The sequence below is a fragment of the Polypterus senegalus genome, chromosome 6 (assembly GCF_016835505.1).
Source record: "Polypterus senegalus isolate Bchr_013 chromosome 6, ASM1683550v1, whole genome shotgun sequence".
Lineage (NCBI taxonomy): Eukaryota > Metazoa > Chordata > Cladistia > Polypteriformes > Polypteridae > Polypterus > Polypterus senegalus.
The window spans coordinates 21,481,574-21,501,717 of record NC_053159.1 but is presented as its reverse complement, the minus strand read 5'-3'; the positions used below and the strand labels follow the sequence as shown (position 1 = coordinate 21,501,717).

General features: G+C 38.2%; 1 protein-coding gene across 11 annotated transcripts in view; it reads right to left on the bottom strand.

The window, feature by feature from the left end:
- The window catches only part of samd11 (sterile alpha motif domain containing 11), a 121,065-nt gene that overhangs the window by 12,545 nt on the left and 88,376 nt on the right, over nucleotides 1-20,144 (bottom strand). For all 11 annotated transcript variants that reach the window (XM_039755544.1, XM_039755542.1, XM_039755543.1 and 8 more), the window contains exons 6-9: nucleotides 15,418-15,579; nucleotides 7,895-8,039; nucleotides 1,719-1,834; nucleotides 1,449-1,527 (exon numbers count right to left, since the gene is read on the bottom strand). In XM_039755544.1, coding sequence (XP_039611478.1) covers nucleotides 1,449-1,527; nucleotides 1,719-1,834; nucleotides 7,895-8,039; nucleotides 15,418-15,579 — 502 coding nt within the window. The remainder of the gene's footprint in view (nucleotides 1-1,448; nucleotides 1,528-1,718; nucleotides 1,835-7,894; nucleotides 8,040-15,417; nucleotides 15,580-20,144) is intronic.

Genomic DNA, 20,144 nt, shown 5'->3' with positions numbered 1-20,144 from the left:
CTTTGAATCAGCAACATGCACATAATCGACCTAACACATGCATTTTTTATTCAGGTTATGTCACTTTTAACACAACTTCAAGACAGGAATATCAGAGTTGCAGTTTGACACATGTAGTGGTCCTAAATCCAAGTCAGATAGTGTACAGTGTATAGCTCTAGCTAAAGCCATTCAGCGATTTTAACTAAATCTTGGCATCATCTAATGAGCCAGTAATGGACAATTCAAAGTTTTACACAATGGAGAGATACCTTGTGAACAACTCAACATTCTGACAAAACCACAGCACAGATGCTGAACCTGAGAAATGTATTTTTCAGATTAGGAACATATTGTCAAGATTCATTTTAAAAGGTATTAACTCAATGATGTATCCCTTTCTACCCAGGAGTCTTAGCAATGTGCTCAAGAAGACTGCAACAGGAAGCAAGCTGGGTCTTAAGAGTTGCTGCCGCTGGTGACCCAAAACATGTTCTCATTGTGGAAAATAACATGGACATTTTAAAGCATCATTAACTGTCTTCCTCAAAGGGGACTGTGATTCTGGTGAGACTTATTGTGTGTACTACGGTATATGTTGGTAAAAGGCTGACTTAAATATTAATATTAAATAAGATAGCTGGTGCTGCGGCCAGTGCTCCTGCCTCACAGCTCCTGAGGCCTTGTTTCCCAGCCTTGTCTCTTTGAAATCTGCATATTCTCCCCATTTTCTTCAGGATTTTCTTCTGGACAGGCTACATTGGCACTGGCTGATGGCTGGTGTGAATGAGTGTCCAGTGAGGGACCCATAAGAAACTTGATTTTGCTTTTACCTGATGCTGACAGAACAGATCGCATCTTCCCCTGAATTGACAGTTCAGAAAATGGGTAACTGGATGATGTTTTGTAAGATACAAATTTTGAAGTAACTTGGCCAATTTGTGATGTTGAAAAAAGTCAATTTACTACTACTGGCACTTTAAACCATTAAAAGCTGTCATTCACATCTTCTTGCTAATGTGCAGAACTGTAAAACCCAGTGCCGTTGGTTCAGTCCAACTACTGACATGTTGTGTAACCTTCAAGAAACCAATCTTCTACTTGTAGAAATACAAGCAAAATATTTTTATGCTGTGTCAATTTCACGTCACATCAGACACACCTGGCTAAATAAATATTAAAAAGCATAATTTATATCTACAATTTGAATAATGTCACATTCTAGTCACAAGCCTGCCATCTTTGAAGACTAGTTTGTAATTACATTCTCGTGAGATTGAGATATATATATGCTGTACATGTATATACTGTATTATCTATCTATCTATCTATCTACTGTATATATATATATACCTGTATACGTACACACTGAGTAAGAAACAAACTTCTCTAGCATCAGTTCTTAACTAGCTCTGCCTTCTCCCTCCTTTCTCTTTATTCACATGCCTATCAGTTATCAGGCCACATACCTTGCCAGGTTCTGCTTCCGCAGCATCTCCTGCTGACGTGCAAACATCTCTGCCTGTGCTGGCTGAAGAAAGCCATAACCTGCAATACATACAGTTATAGTGAGCAGTAGCTTGATAATGGGAGCCAGAGTCAAATGTGCAAGTGAGTAGACCTGTCTTTAAGGGCAGTGCCACTTTTGCCCCTATCTTTGGATAATTCATTTTTTTAAATATTTTCTTCTGTATTCCATTTCTGTCTGTGTTGTTTACATTCAAAATTGGGTGACCAACCTGGTGCCTGACATAGAGCAGATGGCATTCCCAAAAATGGTGGCCTCAGGTGCGGACCAAGTGCAATATGCGGAGCGTTTTGTGGCGATAGCAAAGGTGGAGGATGGGATATATCTCTGTGGAATAAAAAAAAAAAAGCGATTACTCAGTTATTATAGTTTGTGGATATGGAAGGTTGCTTGGACATCTGCCACAAACTAGAAAGCATCAAATAAATTACCTTAAATATTTTAACTAGAAATTAGCCGCCTAAGACATATTAAAATGAATTAATAATTCCTAGCGGGCATCACAACGGATTGCAGAATAGCAACGGTACTTCTTCTATTGATGTATTGACAAGCTGCACAGTTGCAAAGTAAGAAGAGTTTTGTCTTGAGTACAAACTAAAGGTTTCTCCAAAGATGAGTATCAAGAAAGGTAAAAAGAAATAGCCTTTTCATTTCTTTGAAAAAAGCAAGAGCTCCTCTCCACAAGATACAACTCAATGACTTAGAGGAGGGCATACAATGTGTACAAGTCTTGAAGACCCACCTTTCCTGTGCATTGCATTTTATAACTACTCTTTCGATATTACATATTTGAACGCTCTTCACTGTGTTCATGTCATGTTACATCAACACGCCAGTTTCAGATGATTTCTCTTGTTTAGATACGGCACCTGTGTTCCACAGGTAACATGGCGACTACGTAGGTTCCACTGCTGCCTCACAACTCCAGAAATGTATCAAGGAATCCCAGCAATCTGCAATCTGTGCCTTCCCCTCGTCATGTCCCTGCCACATTTCTCCAGATTTTCTAGCTTCCTCCCACATTACACAGATGTGCAGGTTAGGTTTGTTAGTGACTCTAAAATGACCCCCTATGACCCACAGCTGGTTTGCGTCTGGTCACTTCCAGGCTCTTCCTTATGCTGTCAATGTTGTATTTTTTTATTTCTACTATATTCATTTTTTTCTATTCATGACCCTCAGTTTGATTCTGCACTATGATTATGTTTGCTTTCTTATTTTATATAACACCTTTCTATGATGAACATTATCCCAAGGTACTTTTTAAGCAGACACATAGAGGAGCTGTTGATGCTTAATGGACCATATTGCCTTTCACATATGGATATGACTGTTACTTCTCAATGCAGCAAGCTACACACAGACGATTCTGCATTTTTAACTTTTTGAAATATCCAAATCTTAATGACAGTTGTTGATTTAGATGTGGCCCTGGCTGACAGCATGCAACAGGCAGTTGTGTCACACCTTGTATGTACAGAATATACAAATTCCCCAGGCCATTTAAAATAGTCTGAATATTATGGGCATTAGATACATCATGAAATCAGAAAATGAGTCTTTGGCTTGTACCCTTCTGGGCAGGAGCTGTTCACAATGCAAAATAAATATGTATTGCAAATGTATATTGCACATGTGTAGCAGCGCACACATAAAACAGTAGATACTAAAGAAGATCAACTGACTGAGAGTTAAAGGTGAAGACTAATTCATCTATAAACTGGACCAGCAACATCATACTGCTGTGTCATTTGGGTGCACGAATGTAGGTGTTCATTTTACAGCAAGTGTTTCTGCACCATTTAACCCATTTGCATTGTTTCTTCAGTTCCTACGTGGTGATATCTTCTGCTGTGAACAAAGAGGGATTAGTACATACTGTAGGTAAGCACTTGTGTGTTATAAAACTAAAAGTTAAAATAGCTCCTGAATCACGGGGTCCACTTTTGCCTTCCAGTGGCCAAAATGAGCAGTTGGGACACCTAGTCAGTTGTGGTCCAGAGCGGCCCCCTGTGTACCTTATGATGTTTTTACCCAAGACATTGGTGCTGCAGGATACTTGAGAGGAGCTTAGCTGTGCATCTCAAGAGGAGCAGAATGTTGAGGTAAGCAAATACGCAAAATGGATCTCAGAATATTCCTAAAAGGAGGGATAGGATTTGCAAAGCATGTGTGAAGCTTCACAAATATTTATATAAAACATTTGATAATATACAGTAGCGTGCTATAAAGTGCATATTAATTGTTATTGGCAGTTGGGATTTAGGGACAACCTAACTAGACCAGACAAACTGTACGAATCCATAACCCTCTCACTGTAGTTGTATTGTGTCAGATTTTATACGCTGCCTGTTCTTGGTCAAGTCTTTTGCTCTTCTATCCATAATGAGCCCTGAGCAGACAATTGGAGCCTGTCACACTCTGGCAGCTAAAAATGTGCAGCAGCAGCCAGGACCAAGAGCATGAGCTTAAGGGGCTTTTTAATTAGTGTGGGTCTTCTGTAATACAACACCGCCATCCCCCACTCACACTCACAAATCCAGCACAAGCTACGGTAAATCTTTGAAAAGGAGAATACTTGCAGCCCATTAAAGTATAATGGTGATTAAAACTGTTTATTAAGATATGTTCTTCACAGCTCCACTCCAAAGAGAGGCCGGAATCCACAAAGAGAAACCAATCAGTCAAATTTGTAAAGCCTAAGCAATAAATGATCCACAACAGGTCACAAAAACTCCTGGCCACATAAAGCAACAACAACCCAAAAACTGAAATTACTGCAGGCAAAAACCCATTACATTATCTAACTTGAGCTGTCCCCCCATATTCTGATGATGACAGCTTATTTTCACTGTGGTTAAATATTTTACAATCCATTAACTGTACCTTATTATCACAAAATGTTACCCCCTAAAACCCCATTTGGAAATCTGCAAAAAGGAACCATAGTCCGTTTTTCTCCCCTGCTCTGTTCTAAACTAATTGCACTTTGTTTTATTGTTGGGGGTGTGTGTGGGGGGGTTGATGGTGGGAGGGAAGAGAGAGAAAAATCATCGATCGATCCATTGCTGTTGAAATGTTAATGCTAATCGTATAACCGCTCCGCCAGTGCCTTGCACTTCAGTGGCAGCTCCAATTAATCTCGGGGAACGCAGCGCGTGACCTTCGGCTTCGAGCCGGGGCTGCAGCCAAGCGATGCTTATGTAATTACACTGTGAAGTGTGTAATCACCTGGCCTAATCCCCGAGGCCTCACAATTAGCCGGAGCCACGGTCGCTAGGGCTGCCAACCATTCCGCCGCCCCGGACAGCCTGCAGATGAATAACGGTCAATTAAAGCTGCATGACAGAGGCTAGGAGGCGTCCGTTCGATCGTAATTAGCTGTAATCATGGGGAGACGTGCCCGGCAGACGTGCTGTTAGTTTTATAGGAAGCAATTTAGGAATCAAGCAGCATTAACTGTTTCATTGCCGAAACCCTTGGTGTGTTTCTTAGTCATGAAGATCAAATTCCGTATGTTTTGTTTAATTTCTTGTACTTTCAATCTACTGTATTATTTTGTGTGGCGTTTCTGGAACATTCTTCTAATTTGCAAAGGCAACTGGATCTGCATTAGGGAGCTTTGATTCTCCCTCTTACATTCCAGGTGCATAGGTTCCTTCATTTTGTATTCCAGGATATTGACTTGATTTTCTTCTTTATAGCTCTCTGGTTATTTTCCATTTTAAATTCCACTTTGGTTATATTCCATTTTAAATGTCTAGTGTCTAAATGAACATGACCACTTTGCGAAGGCAATGTTAACAATGTCTAATGGATATGAAACAGCTTTATTTGATAAAAAACAAAAAAAAAAAAATAATAACGCCAAGAATTAAATATCACTGAACCCTGAGGATTACTTTTAAAGCCTTCAGTAAAAAAAATCCAGAGCATATATTTCCACGCAAATGTACTTGGAATCGTTCTTTTTGTGTTTTTTCTCTGAAAATTGGAAGGCACCTGGTTGGCTTTCAGCTCCCTTCTCCCCTTCCTGCTGACCTGCATCTGCAGCTCCAGTTCACACTCCCAGCACATTAAGATTCGTCTTGGAGATTGTTAAATGCGATATGCCATTTAAGCCAAGACAAATGGTTTGCACGGCTTTAAAAGTATTGATTTCGGTAATGATTTGTTTTTAACAATAAGTGCTAATGGCCTTCAGATAATCAATTATGAAAAAGATCAATAGGATACATGCTCTGTGACAGAAAAATGGAAACCCTCTGCATTTAACACTTTACTTTCTCTTGTTTGTGCTGGGAATACTTCCCAAAATATTGTAGGGTACACTTGCATCCACAACTAGGCCATTCTGCAATGTTAACATAAAATTCTGCTCATAGTTAACCTTTTTATAATCCTTTCATCACATTTGCAAACAAGAAAATGCTCTTTAGAATATAGCATTAAAGAGGGCCAATTTCTTACAAAAATGTGACAATGGGTCATTACCTGAGCAGCAGCTCCACCCAACAACTAAAGAAGGGTTAAGCGATAACCTCAATACTGCCCCCACCACCTCTAGCTCTGGGCCCAAGCCTAATGCGCCAAAATCCTGTGTGGCTAATTATTGCCTGCAAGCGAAACCTCAGCACTTGAGAAGCCAACCTGATCCCTGCAGAGATCCCGACAGGAAGCTCAAATGGAAATTTAACACTGCTGCGTTAGGCAGCCTACGCAGCCCTCTGCTTGTGCCATTATTGATACTTGGGTTCCCCACGCCACATACTGTACATACGCAACAGGCAATTATGCAGCTTCACCCTGTGTGCATCCATTTTTTAAAGGTAAACAAGAGTGGGAGAGAAGACTAGTGATCAGCAGGTAAATCGGCTACGCCGACCCAGAGCTCTGCTGCATTTGAGTATCTCATAAACAGATGCTGGCTGCCAAGAAGAAACAAAACAAGAATCTGGCCCAGTTGGATTAGCTGGTGTATCATGTTAACTAAAAGATAACTCAAGTCATTCTAACATACCAAAACACATCTCTTGCTCCTGCAATGTCAGTCTTTTTTTAATTGCAACAGTGTCTTCATTTTATTTACTTCACATTTTCTGTTTCATTTTAGAAACACCCAATCCATACTTTAGTAAATAACATCAAGTGAGAACAGACACCCAGCACATTGTTTCCAAGCGTCTTAAGGCCCAGCTGATGAACCTTCAAATGTATTGCCATTAAGCTCTTTTGATTTAAATCAACGTTCCCATTGCACACTTGTCGTTTGCCCTACCTCTGTCCTTACTCTGTCAGTTTTTGATTTTTGTTTAGTACTTCGTGTCTCTGACTTCATGGTGTAGTCTATTTAACAGACCAAAATGTTCAATACTTGCAATGGCACTCCAAATGTCCATTATACGTATTATAAAGCTGTTTAATAACTTAATTATCCATACAATTAAAAACAATAACAGAGAATTAAAGGTGACAACTATGCCCTTATGTTCATGTAATATAAAATACAAACTAAAAAGGTACAACATTTATTTTTATAACTTATTTTCATATACAGAATGTAGCTCAAAGTGTTTTACAAAATGTCAAAAAAATAGTTTACCATTTACAAGAAAAGAGTAACAAATTAAATTAGGCAAGAATAATAATGAATATGTAATAAACAACTAAATCAATGTGAGCTTACATAACATGGACATATATAATTAATGGAAAAGTAGAGTCCTTACATATACAGTAATATTGTATTCTAAGTCTCTAAAGAGGAGTATGATAAGAAGGACAGGCAGAAAATAAAAAAATAAAAAAAAAAAACACCTGTGTGGGGCCTGTCGGGGAGGTGGGGATTTGGTGGGGATTGGGGGGGTCCAAGGCCAAAACAGCATTTGGCCTCCACTGGCATTTTACCTAAATACATAAATGTTCTTAAGTAGCTGATAATCAAATGAGCAGCAAGATAGCCTTTTGGTTAGCATAATGGGTTCAAATCTTGTGACCGGCCATTGTCCATGGGTGTGAATTGTTCTTTAAATACAGCAGATCTCTTCCCACATCCCCAAAAAGAAGTGCTTGTTAGGTTCATTTGTGGCCCTGTGTTAGTGAGTGTGAGAGTTCTCTGTTGTTGACTGGTCCCCTGTCCAGCACTGTTTCCTGCCTTGAGCTTAGCGCTGCCTGAATAGCCTTTGTCCCTTTGTGACTCCCTACTGAACTGAGCAGGTTTGAGAATGTTTTGCTGGGTGAGTAGTAAAATCTACGCTGTCATTCAGTTTTGAAAGCAAACACTTAAGATGAGGCACGTGATTGATTTTGTCCTTAGCCCATTTCAGAAAAGCATGCGACAGATACTGACTTGTAAAGCATTCTTGAAAAGAAAAAAAAAATTACCTTTCAGAAAAGTGAGCGTCACGGTGCTGTGGTAAGCCCTGCTTTCTTCTCTGACTCGACGAACTGCTACCAGAAGGAATGTGTGCTTCAATGGTGTTTGAATTTCTTACTGCTGCTGCTGCTTCCTGCCGGACACGCAGAATGTCTAAAATTCAATCAAGAACAGTTCATAGTATCAAGGTGGAGGTTGACACAGAACGAGATCAGTGCATCACTCCCAGTGTACTGAGAAACATCTCCTGCACCACTGACGGATGGAGCGCTCCATTTACCTCATGCTGTAATGCACTCACCTCTGAGCCAGAGAACGCAGGTCCGCAGTTCCCACCGGTGGTTCACCACAGTGCTTTGCAATGTATAAACACAAAACTCCTAACTGAGCGAAACAGCAGAACACGTGTACACGGTCAACTCTGGTGACACATTGACAAAAGCTGAGGGGTAAGTGAGTCACGCCAACATTCCCAGAGTCACAAGCTTCTTGACCATTTGCTCAGTGCAGTTGAGGTTAAAAATATTTAGCACTTGATTGTAGGAGTTATAAAAAAAGTAGTGTATTACACTTACAGGTTCACTTTGGATAATTCAGAACCCTGGCAAATCATGTCATGGGTAATTGGCGTTGCATGTAATTGGTAATTGCGTGTCAGTCACAAAGTGTACTGGTCATTGTAATTGGGTCTGGTAGGTGTAGTACAAACCAGTCTTCATCTTTCTGCACACACATGCTAGGTCCTTGTAAGGCAGGGTTTCTCGTCCACTGGATCACACAACCGCTGGGTCATGGGTTTGTGAGTGGGTTGCAGCGGGTCCAGGTAAACTCTTGATTCACCAGGGTACACACATTTAAAAGACAAAGGTCCCGACAAATTTTTTTTGATTCTTGCAGTTAATATCAAATTGTATTACTTGGTCTCCCATATTTTCCAGTTCACAATGCCTAAAAGAAACAATGTTCAGCTTCTGCCAGTACTTCTTAGAACAATGGCACAAATGAGTGACTATGGAGGGCGGGGAACAAAGAACTGATTGACGTGCTCTGCTGCTGAAGAAGAAGGATTACAACACAGTATGGATCTACAAATTCTGACAGATTCAAGGGACCAGCACCTTAAGACTAAAAGCCAGCACCCAAGTCATAGGTATGGGGTAGCATGGAACAAAAGACCAAGGTTGTGCTGGTGGAAACATGAGAAATATTAACGTTCACTTTGTGCTCTTTTCCATAACAGTGTCCTTGAATATAAATGTAAAATCCAATCTGAAACATTCACCTACACTGAACAGTATTTCTCTTTATTTCTGATATTCAGAAATAATTTTCACCTCATGACAGCTATAGTCTGTTTTCTGGAAATGTTCTATTTCAAAAAATAAAAACAAATCATGGAAATACTACGGTGGAAGGAAGATAAAACAATATAACAATGCTAATAAATAAAAACAGACTTCAAGCTCTCCTGGGATTGTTGGTTTAAGTTTAAAGTTTAAGGGCAATTTCTGTGTTTGACCCATTTAGTTTCTGAGCCTGTAATTTACATTTAGGAGTTTTAGGGAGTTGGTGCCTATCCTGGCAGCACTGGGCACAAGGTCGTACACTCACACACTCCCAATCACTCACCTGTAAATTCAAAATATCTCGCACTAAGTCAGACTGACCTGATTCAGCGCCTTTCACATGATGCAATGAGCCATTAAGGCTATGCACCTGTCAGGTAAAACTGCTATTTGTAAAAAAACGTTTCTGGAGCAGAGAACACAGTGCACTGAACGTCTACAGAGACCTTAGGAGGAGTTTCACTGGTACATGTGGCTGCTACAGAAGCAGGTAGAAGTCAAAGGCAAAAACTATCATTTTTGCATTAAAATAAAATGTTTTCCACCTGTTGTTGTCACTTGTGACATAATCAAATTTGGACAACTGCATATTGGTTTAAACCATAAGCTATGTTAATATCAGAAAACTGCTTTCAGTGATTCAAATTCCTGCTCCCGCTCTTAACATTCACTCATGGAACCACATTAAACTCTTTCATGATGAGGTGATCACAAATTCTTTCTGTTCTTTAGATCTTTTCTGGCCTTTTCAAACTATGCCTCCATCTGCTGTTCAATACGGTTTGGTTTGGAGAGCAGGATAATTAATGCGCTTTAATGTACTCCCCATCGCACATAGCGTGTTCCTTGGGTGACTCATTCTGACAATACACAACTATTACAGGGGCATCTTCTTTATTTCCCCTTACAATTAGGAAGTTTTTAGATTCTCTATATACATTTCCATTGTGGAATTTGCAAGTAGGTACCGTGAGTCAAGTTCAGAAGAGCAACAAGTAAAACAAGAATAAAAAATACAACCTGTGTAAGCATTACCTCAGTGTAGGATATGGCTGGCAGTGCAGTGCAGTGTATATAGTCTTGTTTACGGTATCTTGAGTCCATCAGTGTTTAACGATAACATTTTACTGAATCAAATTGAAGAAAATATACAGCATTGTACTTCAACGTACATAATGAATAAAGGCAACATATACATGATAGTAAGTTCATGCTTATGTTTCAGAACAAGTAAAACAGAAACTTGTCAACACAAAGTAAGAAGAAATAAAAGCAAATGACAGACAAGCATATAAAAAACTGTATTTTAGCTAAATTGCAAAGGGCCGGATGTCTCTTATGTGGCCCCAGATTTCAGAAAGCACAAGTCTAGCAACTAGCAATGCAGCATGGCTCCTTAATTGAAGTTTATTTACTAATAAAACCTTTTGTGGACACGGCTGCACATATATTTATGATGTAAGCTTGTGTTCTTCACCTCTGAGGTTTTTATTGTCACCAGCGTAATAGCTTACTCTTTCCATATTTTTTACCAGATCACAGAAAAAAATAATATGAAACACAGAGGTGATGTTCATAGATGGCCCTTAATATGGTTTTACGTTTGAAGCAAACAAAATAAGCACTATTAATTTTTAAATCACACACAGATACTTCTGCAATATCCATGTGAAAACTTCAGCAGGTGTTTTTCTTTTTACAAAGGCCGCCTTCCTTGACACACTCCTCTACAATGCCACTATTCCAGTAACCCACCCTCATTTCTTGCACAATAGGTTTTACTTTGTGCTTCACTGTCTTCCCAGCAAAAAATACGAGGCTTGCTTTCACTAAGAGGCTCTGTAACAGTAAAACTCAAAGAAGCTCAAGTTTTCACACTCTCTATAATGCCAAAAATCTTCACAACACAGACAGCACAGTCGCTTTCCAGCGGTTTTTAGGGAAGGTGGGTAAGTTTCTTAATTCTCATTAACTTATATCTAAAAATTCCCTACATCCTGTTTTAGATTCCCAAGGGTGAAAGTGCCTTCTCTGGAAACCTAAATGGAGAATATACTTGAGAATCTCATTTCTAGAGTTGCACATGCTTGAATGCATTCTTTTGAAACAAAAATATGAGCAAGTCACAAAACTTCTCATCTTTTTTAAACGATTTCAAGATATTGTAACGTAAACCATATGCAATAGATCTTCTATTCCAGTGAGCAAAATGTGGAGTTCTGACACATGTACATCTTATTAAGAAAGAGGCAAGTAAAAGGGATAATGTCACCAAAGACCATGGAGAAAAAATAATGTCTCGCGTCTCTGATTCATCATTCCCTCTCCCCCACACAATGAGTACATATTATATAAAGATGTCAGAAGAAACTGGTCAACTAAAAAAACAAGGACTCTACCTTAGATTCCATCAAGGCTTTCAGGAACTACAACTGAAACAACACGTCTGTTTAAGGAGAGGCTGCATTGGATTGGAGGTACTCAAGCTGTAGGTAATGAATGTGTGTTTGCAGATAAGTACAGTACACTTTCCTTAGCGGTATCAATCCAGAGAAACACTTCCAATAAGGAGTTTATTTTTTTTTAGATATTATAGTATATTCATAGCAAACAAATCAGTGCTTCTAAGCGGCTGCAAATACCTTAGGTCAAAAGTGAGTGATGAAGGTACTTGTAAATAATACTTCCAGCCTAAAGAGTATGAATATATTAAAGGCCCTTGACGAGATCAAGAACAGAAAATGTAGTGCCATGCCTGTGTGCAATAAGAAGGGTCTGGACAGCTTTCTAATAATTGATATTCAGAGATGTTTCCTTTCTTGGTTACAAACAATGCACATTACTAAACTTGTATTTGTGAAGTTATATCTCTCTATTATAAAAAAAATCTTAGAAGGCTTGGAAGGAGACAAGACATTTCTTTAACAAGACAAGGCAGTGAGACAAAAGGACAGCTGCTGTACAGGCTTTTAAATGTTCGAAGCGCTGCACATTATGCAGATCACGCAGCACGGCTGCAGCAAGTCAGCAGATGTTCAAGCAAAGAGGAGGTAAAAAAATGTATGTCTCCCATTGTATCAACGTTTAAGAGGGGATTTCAGAGGGGCGACCGCATCTCCTTAGCGTGCATTCAGCCCTCCTCTTCACAACGCAAGCGGCAGAGAGTGGCTGGCACGTAGCCCCTTGGGGTAGGGGGTGGGCGAGCGAAATGAGCAGGGGGCAAAGCCCCCTAGTTACAGAAAATATGAACTATATTCAACTTAAAGATGTGTGCAATGTGAAACAGTTAGTTGGATAAGGCATTGGAAGGCAAGGCATAAAACATCCATTTAAATGCCCAATATTAACTCATACTGAAGCAGTTGAACCATGCGCTTCTCTTATGCAAGTAAATATGGGTTAAAGCGTCAGCTAGGTAAATTAATTTCAAAAATGTTTGAGGTACTACAAATTGGAGCAAAATGTGGTTTGGTATCTACCACAATAGTTAAAATCCACTTTAACCCAAACAGTTACAAGGTGGTTATTGTTCATTAAATAAAAGGAGCAGACTATACCCAGGTGCCTGATCAGTGTTACATAATGTAATTATACTGTATTGATGAAAGTAATTCTATTTGTAACCTATTCTGATTCCTGCCTGGGATTCCATTCTGTAGGTTTCCTACAGGCACTATATTGGTGTGCAGGGGCGCATAGTCTGTGATTTACATTTCCAACTGCCTAAAGATGATTCCTCCTTTGTGCCTATCCTAATAGAACAGATTCACGTATCCTGAAACCCTGACAGGGAAGAAGCAAATCTAAAAAATGAATTGGCCATTAATGGAAATATTCAAACTATATGTATACATGCAGCATGAAATCTGAATACTATTGTGCAACTCTCCACAAGCCGAAAAAGTGACTGCCACGGAAAAGGATCATCAAACGAGTGATGAAGGTCTTGCTAGTGTTTCTGCAAGTATCTGCCTTTGGTAAATCTTTCACCTATGGAATACGAGTGAGAGCAAGAGCCTTCATGTTTCAGTCCCCTCTTCTCATAATTTAATTATATTAAAAAAGAGGAATTAGGGTTATAACTTGAAGTTGCTATGGTATCACTCATTTAGGAAGCAGGCTTGCAGCCAATTAAAGGGGCTGCATCGATCCTTCGAAAGCACAAACCCCAGATGGGTCTGTTATTTACAACCCTGCACACTGACTGTGGGAAATCACACTGATTGACATTTTGACACAGGCTAGTATGCGCCTGGAAATAGAAATCGGCAATGTATTTTAAAATTGTTTTCACTGGTGACTCCTTTCAGGCTAATGGATGGTGAGTGCCTCTCCTATTAGCTGTAAGGTGCATAATGAATAAGATGAAATGACGTATCTTACTGCTGCTTCCACCTTTTCAAATTAACCTTTTTAAATGATGCAGATATGTATGCATCTGAGGTTTTTGGCTTTCAAGTGAACAGGCACACAACCTGTGAAGAAAACCCCACCATATGACGTGCATACAGCCAGGCTTCTTTCTCAACTGTGTTTACATAAAACTTCCGTTAGGCAAATTATCAAATACCACCTCGCAGAGGGATATGTTTTACTATTCATCATCAGACCTACAGTAAATGGACTCCACAAACAGTCTGCTTATTCATTTTTCCTTATTTACTTAACACACATGTATTTTTTACTATGGATTGTTCACAGTATCTGAGCTTAATAACTTGTTTTTTAATGGCAACGTTAATGTGCTGCACTGCTCTTTTCAATAAACAGAAAGCTTATCAGATTAGAGACTGGAGATTCTTGTTGTCTTATTTGATGGTGCCTCTGATGTAGTACTCAATCTCAAAGTATTTCAAATGTACACACGGGGGTACAGGCAGTTTAAGTGATTCATTCAGGGTAACAAAACAACCAGAAATGGAAACAGAACTCATGAATATATGGACTCCAGTTTAGAGACCTAACCACTAAGTTATGTACAGTCATAACTCTAGGCCAAAACATATGCACATGCCTAAGAGAACTTCAAAAAATTCTCTAAAACAGATTTTTTTAATGTATTGTTTCACAAGGTAACTGCAGAGAGAAGCAAGGAAGACAGAAACATTTTTACCAGTTTGTTAATTAGCAGGCCTTAAATTGTAAATATAGAACATACAGAAAAATGACTAAATAATAAATATGTTAGGAGTGTTACAAAATGAATGCCATCTGCACTCATCAGTATTTCTAATTTCATTTCATTTCAAAGAGGCTGATTTTTATCATTGGGTACTACAGTGAATAAGACCACTGTAAATAAAGGCTGGGGGGGTCATGGGCCGCTGGGCAACACACCCAGAACACCCTATTCGTAGATGTGGGGTACATTTCTTAGTTAAGCAAAACTGTTTTCACAGTGTCTGCAGTTTCTCCCACAAATTTCACAAACCCCAAACGTTATTTTGAACATATTCATTTTTTTTTTATCACAGTAACATTATTATTGCAAATATCATAATGATCAGGCTAGTGCTAAAACATTTCAGGTTGATTAATCCATTTTTTGTTTGACAGTCTCACTGCTGACCACTGATAATGCTGCTGATTTACCCTCAATGTAAAAGTGGTGCAGTCAAAGGGCAATTGGGCCACAATAAAGTTCTATGCTAGTTAACTCCTGACAAAGTAGTTTGTGGTGTTTTAAAAAATTCTAGAATAATTAAATTACCATTTGAGTTTGAACAGTTTTAAAGTGGCATACATCTTCCGCAGCTAAAAATAACAACACAAACATTAAAAAAAAAATGTATCTATGATTTAAATGTGCCAATTTTGACATTTCTGTCAAATACAGCCGTATTTTCCTACACCTAAGCAGCATTAGGAGTTCACGATCTAAGATTACAAGAACACATAGCTGTATTTATCCCTACAGAAGTTTCCTGACTGCTGCGTGTTGATTGTCAGCCGCACTAAAAATGGTGCAGCAGGATATGCCAGATCAGAGTTCTTAGAAAATGTCTAATGAGTAATGCTAAAGTAATAAAAAATACCAACAGGGGTGTACAAGTTAAATATAAATTCTTTAGTGAAGTATAGGAAAGTTCAGTTGTCCAGTATTTTAAAAAGTGAAGGATAAAAGACTGAGAAGTGACAAAACATGCAATTTTTAGAAGTTTGTGTTAAATAAAAACGGTCCTTACCGTTGTGGTTTGGCACTCCCATGCTGTTAGCCAGCTGGAACAGGCGCTGCTGTTGCTCCTCAAAAGACCCGTGCTCATTTAATGCAGACATCATCCGCCTGTAATGTTCTTCGGGGGTCATCTGTATTGTTATGTCCTCCAGTAGAGGTGTGTGAGAGTTTTCTGTAATATAAAAATAACACAGAGTTAAAGTTTTTAAAAATGCATTTCCCTCTTACTGATCATAAATAAAAAAGCAACTACCAATGCTATCATAAACTTCAAACTGAACCAGAGTCACAATGCACTTTTTTTTCTTTTTCCTTTGCTTCTTAGTGTACATGCCCACTTTCACTCACTGTAGCGTACTGCACAGTTTTTATTTATTTATTTATTTTTTACAGAATTAGATAGCAGAAGCCAACTTACATTATTCTGAAAGCTGCAATTCACATACATAGTGACTATTGCTTTCTTTCTGAATAACAGTTTTAGCCCACACTTTAAACCATCTCACTGCAAAACCCTTCAAATGAGCAGCAAATTGAGAGAGAGAGAAAGAGAAAAGAGAGCCGTTCTGAGCGAATATTAAATCAATCCTGTGGGCTGCTTCAGTGACTCATCTCCGTCGCACTTGGCCTTGTGCAGCTCACACCTTTTACTGTGGTCTGTGCAAGTGACGGAAATATCTACAAGCACATGCTGCAAAAGGTGCTGCCAGACACAGAGCATTAAGAAATTGTTGGGGAATCATATTTATACATATAGATGTCAGTCAATATAACATGCCACATACCCCATCTTAAAATATGTAACAATAGTGTAAGTGCCATTTGTTAGGCTTTAATTATTTAATTTTGGCATTACAATGCACCTAAAGCTCACCTTTTCTGTGAACTTTAGATCAGCTAGCTTTCTACTTCCTTTACAACTGCCTATTTTTTCAACATACCATTCTGAAACCCACCTAATCCAACTGACTGTCACAGAGGGCACTGCCTATCTTGGAGGCATCAGGCCCATTCATGCACACACCCGCACACCCAAGAGGCTCATTTTTAGTTGGCAATGAACCCAACCCACACAACTGTGTGGAATACTTTAGAGAAAGCTAAGACAGACTTAGCGACAGTCTATAAACTCCTGACACACAGTGACCAGGCCTGACATTCAACTGTTGCTTTTGGGATCTGTGAAGCAGTTATGCTAAACATGGACAATTTTGTACCAACTATAATGATGCTGTCTATTAATTCTTACTGCTAATTAATGTTCCCATAAAGGACTGGATAGGCGTGAGCAAAAATGTATCTTTCTAAGAAAAGATTTTCAGCTACGTTACCTTATGAACTCCTTGTTCATATGTAATAATTCTTATGTATTATAGAACACACTTGAAAATGTATTTCTTAAGTACCATGATTATTTAAATTATTCAAATACATACAATTAATTTGTTTATTCATGAAGGTGAACAGGTATGCTGTAGGTTGGTAATGACTGGAAGTTTACAAAATTACACGGGCAAGAATATAGTTGTATCTAGTGCATTATATACAACTAGATTATTACAAAATCACAATCCATTAACAGCAATAGTTTGTTTACTTCCAAAATGGCATTAAAGTGTATTGGGAGAAATCGACTGTTATATCCTGTGCCACACTACTAGACACCTACACTTACCTTGCACTACATAAAGAATTCCAACCCTTTCTTTATAACTAGGTGGGTAAGAAATGTTTTCTATTATCTCAAATTAGAAAGAAATTCTCTCTTATGTCCAAAACCTTTTTATACCATGGCAGGAATTTATTAATATAATTTTTGAACAAGCATGCTGCACCCATAATTGACTCACATGCCAATCATTTTTCTGTTATATTTTAAAAATTACAATTTTTTGTCTGCATCTCTCTTCTTTTTCTCTTGGAAGAGTGTTGAATCTTGTTTTTTTTTTTTCTCTTAAGTATTTCTATTTTTTCTTTGTTTTCTCTGTATTGATTTTGAAATAAATTAATGTATCTGTTACCCATTATTATTTGTTTAAAAGAGTCATATACCATTATAATGCTCTGCTTTTTGAAAATAAAATGAAAAAAATAACATAAAAATAGATTGTTACAAAAGCACTCAAAGCCGTTTTTAGAATTGTTACAAATCACAACTGTGTATTGGCAGTAGAGTTTCAAAACAGAGCTGCCCGAGTCATCACCCTCTAGTCTTATAAAATGACTACTGGCCAGAATAATGTTTAACATCAATTCATTCATAATTGAATTTGCCTAATCTACTATAGCCTAACCCGACAGTATCAGGGGCAAGGCAGAAAGAACATCCAGACACAAAAATGTAATTCTGAGAAAAGAGAACAAGAACACAAGAAAATGAGAAAAAAGAAAAGAATAGGCAGCATCACCAATGAAATCCATAAAGACACCATTGAAAAAGCTAGCAAACACAAAGCAGGAATATCAAATTGTTTAGGCTTATTGTTTAGTATATATTAATCAGTAAAACAAACAGCCTTATGCTTCTTAAACCTAATAACTCATACCCAATATTTCTTTGTGATCGAACATCAAGAATCAATCAGAGCAAAGAGAACTTCAATACGAAGGAACAGTTCTGTTCTGTTTTTTTCTTTTGTTATTATACCAGCTTGAAAATCTAAATTTTAAAGAACTCTTCCAGTATTAGCAATGTTGATATTAATTACTTCAGGCTCAGCCAACATGCAGTTTTAAGCACAGTCTGTGCCTTGATACGTTATGCAGCTTCTAATCGTAGAGTATGTCAGATAGTAAAACACGATACATCAGACAGATGAGAATCTCTCCCGTTTGCAAGGTCCAAAACACCCTCATTTCTTATTCCTCATCACTGCACTATATGCATTGTACTTCGGGATGAGCATTTATTGCTTAACTTACAGAGCCCACCCCTACGACTAAAGGCAACTAGGGGCAAGTTTGCAACTAATTAAAGTGAGTCACTGGGTATGTCAGATGACTAGACAACTGGGCTTCACAGGAGTGTACCACCAACTGCCTCTGACTTGCTAAGATTATGTAATTGAAGGCTGTGAAGGAAAATCCCTGGAAAATTTGTATAATTTGACATGGCTTTTTTGTTGCTACTAACTTGCCAGACAATACCTAAAACAATAAGATATATTGTAATGGAAAACAAAATATTAATGGCACACAGATTCCATTTTTACTGTAACTATTAAAGGGAGAGAAACAAGAAAATAAGTTTAGTTTATCCCCATATATTAAACCCTGGCTGGCAGATCCTGCAAACAACTGGCATCCCACACAACAAAGTATCAGGTCATTTTTTGCGTGTCTCATCCATCATCCACTGGCTGTGCTTTTTTTTTTCATAGCTGTAAAAAATGATGAATAGACTAATGACTGTATTTAACGTGCTTGGGCAAACATCACTGATTTTATCTGGATTTTTCATGTGCATTACAGGAAGGCAGTCAGAACCGTGCCCTATTCCACTTTCTTGTTGGCCACATGACTTTGCAAATCCAGAGAATCCTATGTGTTTTAGGGTCACGTTGTACTGAACACAAACAATTTTACGCAATTTTGCATGTGTAATATAGACTTCCTGTTTTGAAGAAACACAGTGAACAGTGCTTGAAGTGAGTACCAGTATCTTTTGTTAGTTAAAAGTTTCTTGGGGGACAAAACTTCCTCCTCCTAAACCCTTATAACCCCCACTTTTTGATCAAATGTTGATGTATCCCTGCGCTCGATGCTTCACAGGGGATTCAACCTGGTCTTCTATCGAATGTCAGTGTATCATGATGACTGAAGTTCAATGGGGGACCTATCTAGAGTAAAAGTATTTTTCTAAGCATACAAGTGGGTACCACCAACTTTTCATAGCATACCGCTGCCATGCTCAAAGGTTCACAGGGAACCCCCCCCATGCACTCTTCCATCGACTATTACTGTATTGTCATAAACAGAGTAACGCCAGTAATTTGTTCCACTTACTGTGAACTAAAACATAAAAACAATGATAAAAAATATTAAAAATTACATATAGTACAAATGTACATGTAACACCCACAACAATTCTCCCTACATTTAACTATAAGTATATATACTTATTTGTAATTTATTTGGCTAATTTTGGCAGGCTAAATTCTAGGTGAATAATGTTCATGGGCAAAAGACAAACTAACTGGACCATTTTTCAAAGCTGGATCAGTTTTCAAAGGATTTGCCTATTGGCTTTGGAGACATCTCAAGTTTAAATAATTGATTTTCGGGAAGAGGACTTCTGTGTCAGCTGTCATTGGTAACTTTCAATAGGAGGTGGATTTGGTGAATTTTGACTATGCGCACTACTTACAAATGGCGTATGCAATGCAGCACACAAAGGTGTGCACACCAGCACATGTGTGCACCTTAAAAATAACACTGCCGTCAATTGACTCCGTTGTACAATCAGTTCATAGTGCTTATTCTGTTTTGATTCCAGGATATTGGTCATTCTTTCCCCAGTGTCTGGTTTCTGCTCTGTAATTTATAATTCTAATTTCTTTAATTCTACATTTTTGCCTTGTATTGTTCTACAATATATTTCAAATTTTTTTGCAAAGAAGTCTATTATGATTATTCTCGATGAATAATGCAATATAAAATAGCACATGAGTAATTTGACTGGAAAGACTCCTCAGATATTGAGTATCCAAACCCAGAAGAAAAAAATATCCTCAACAA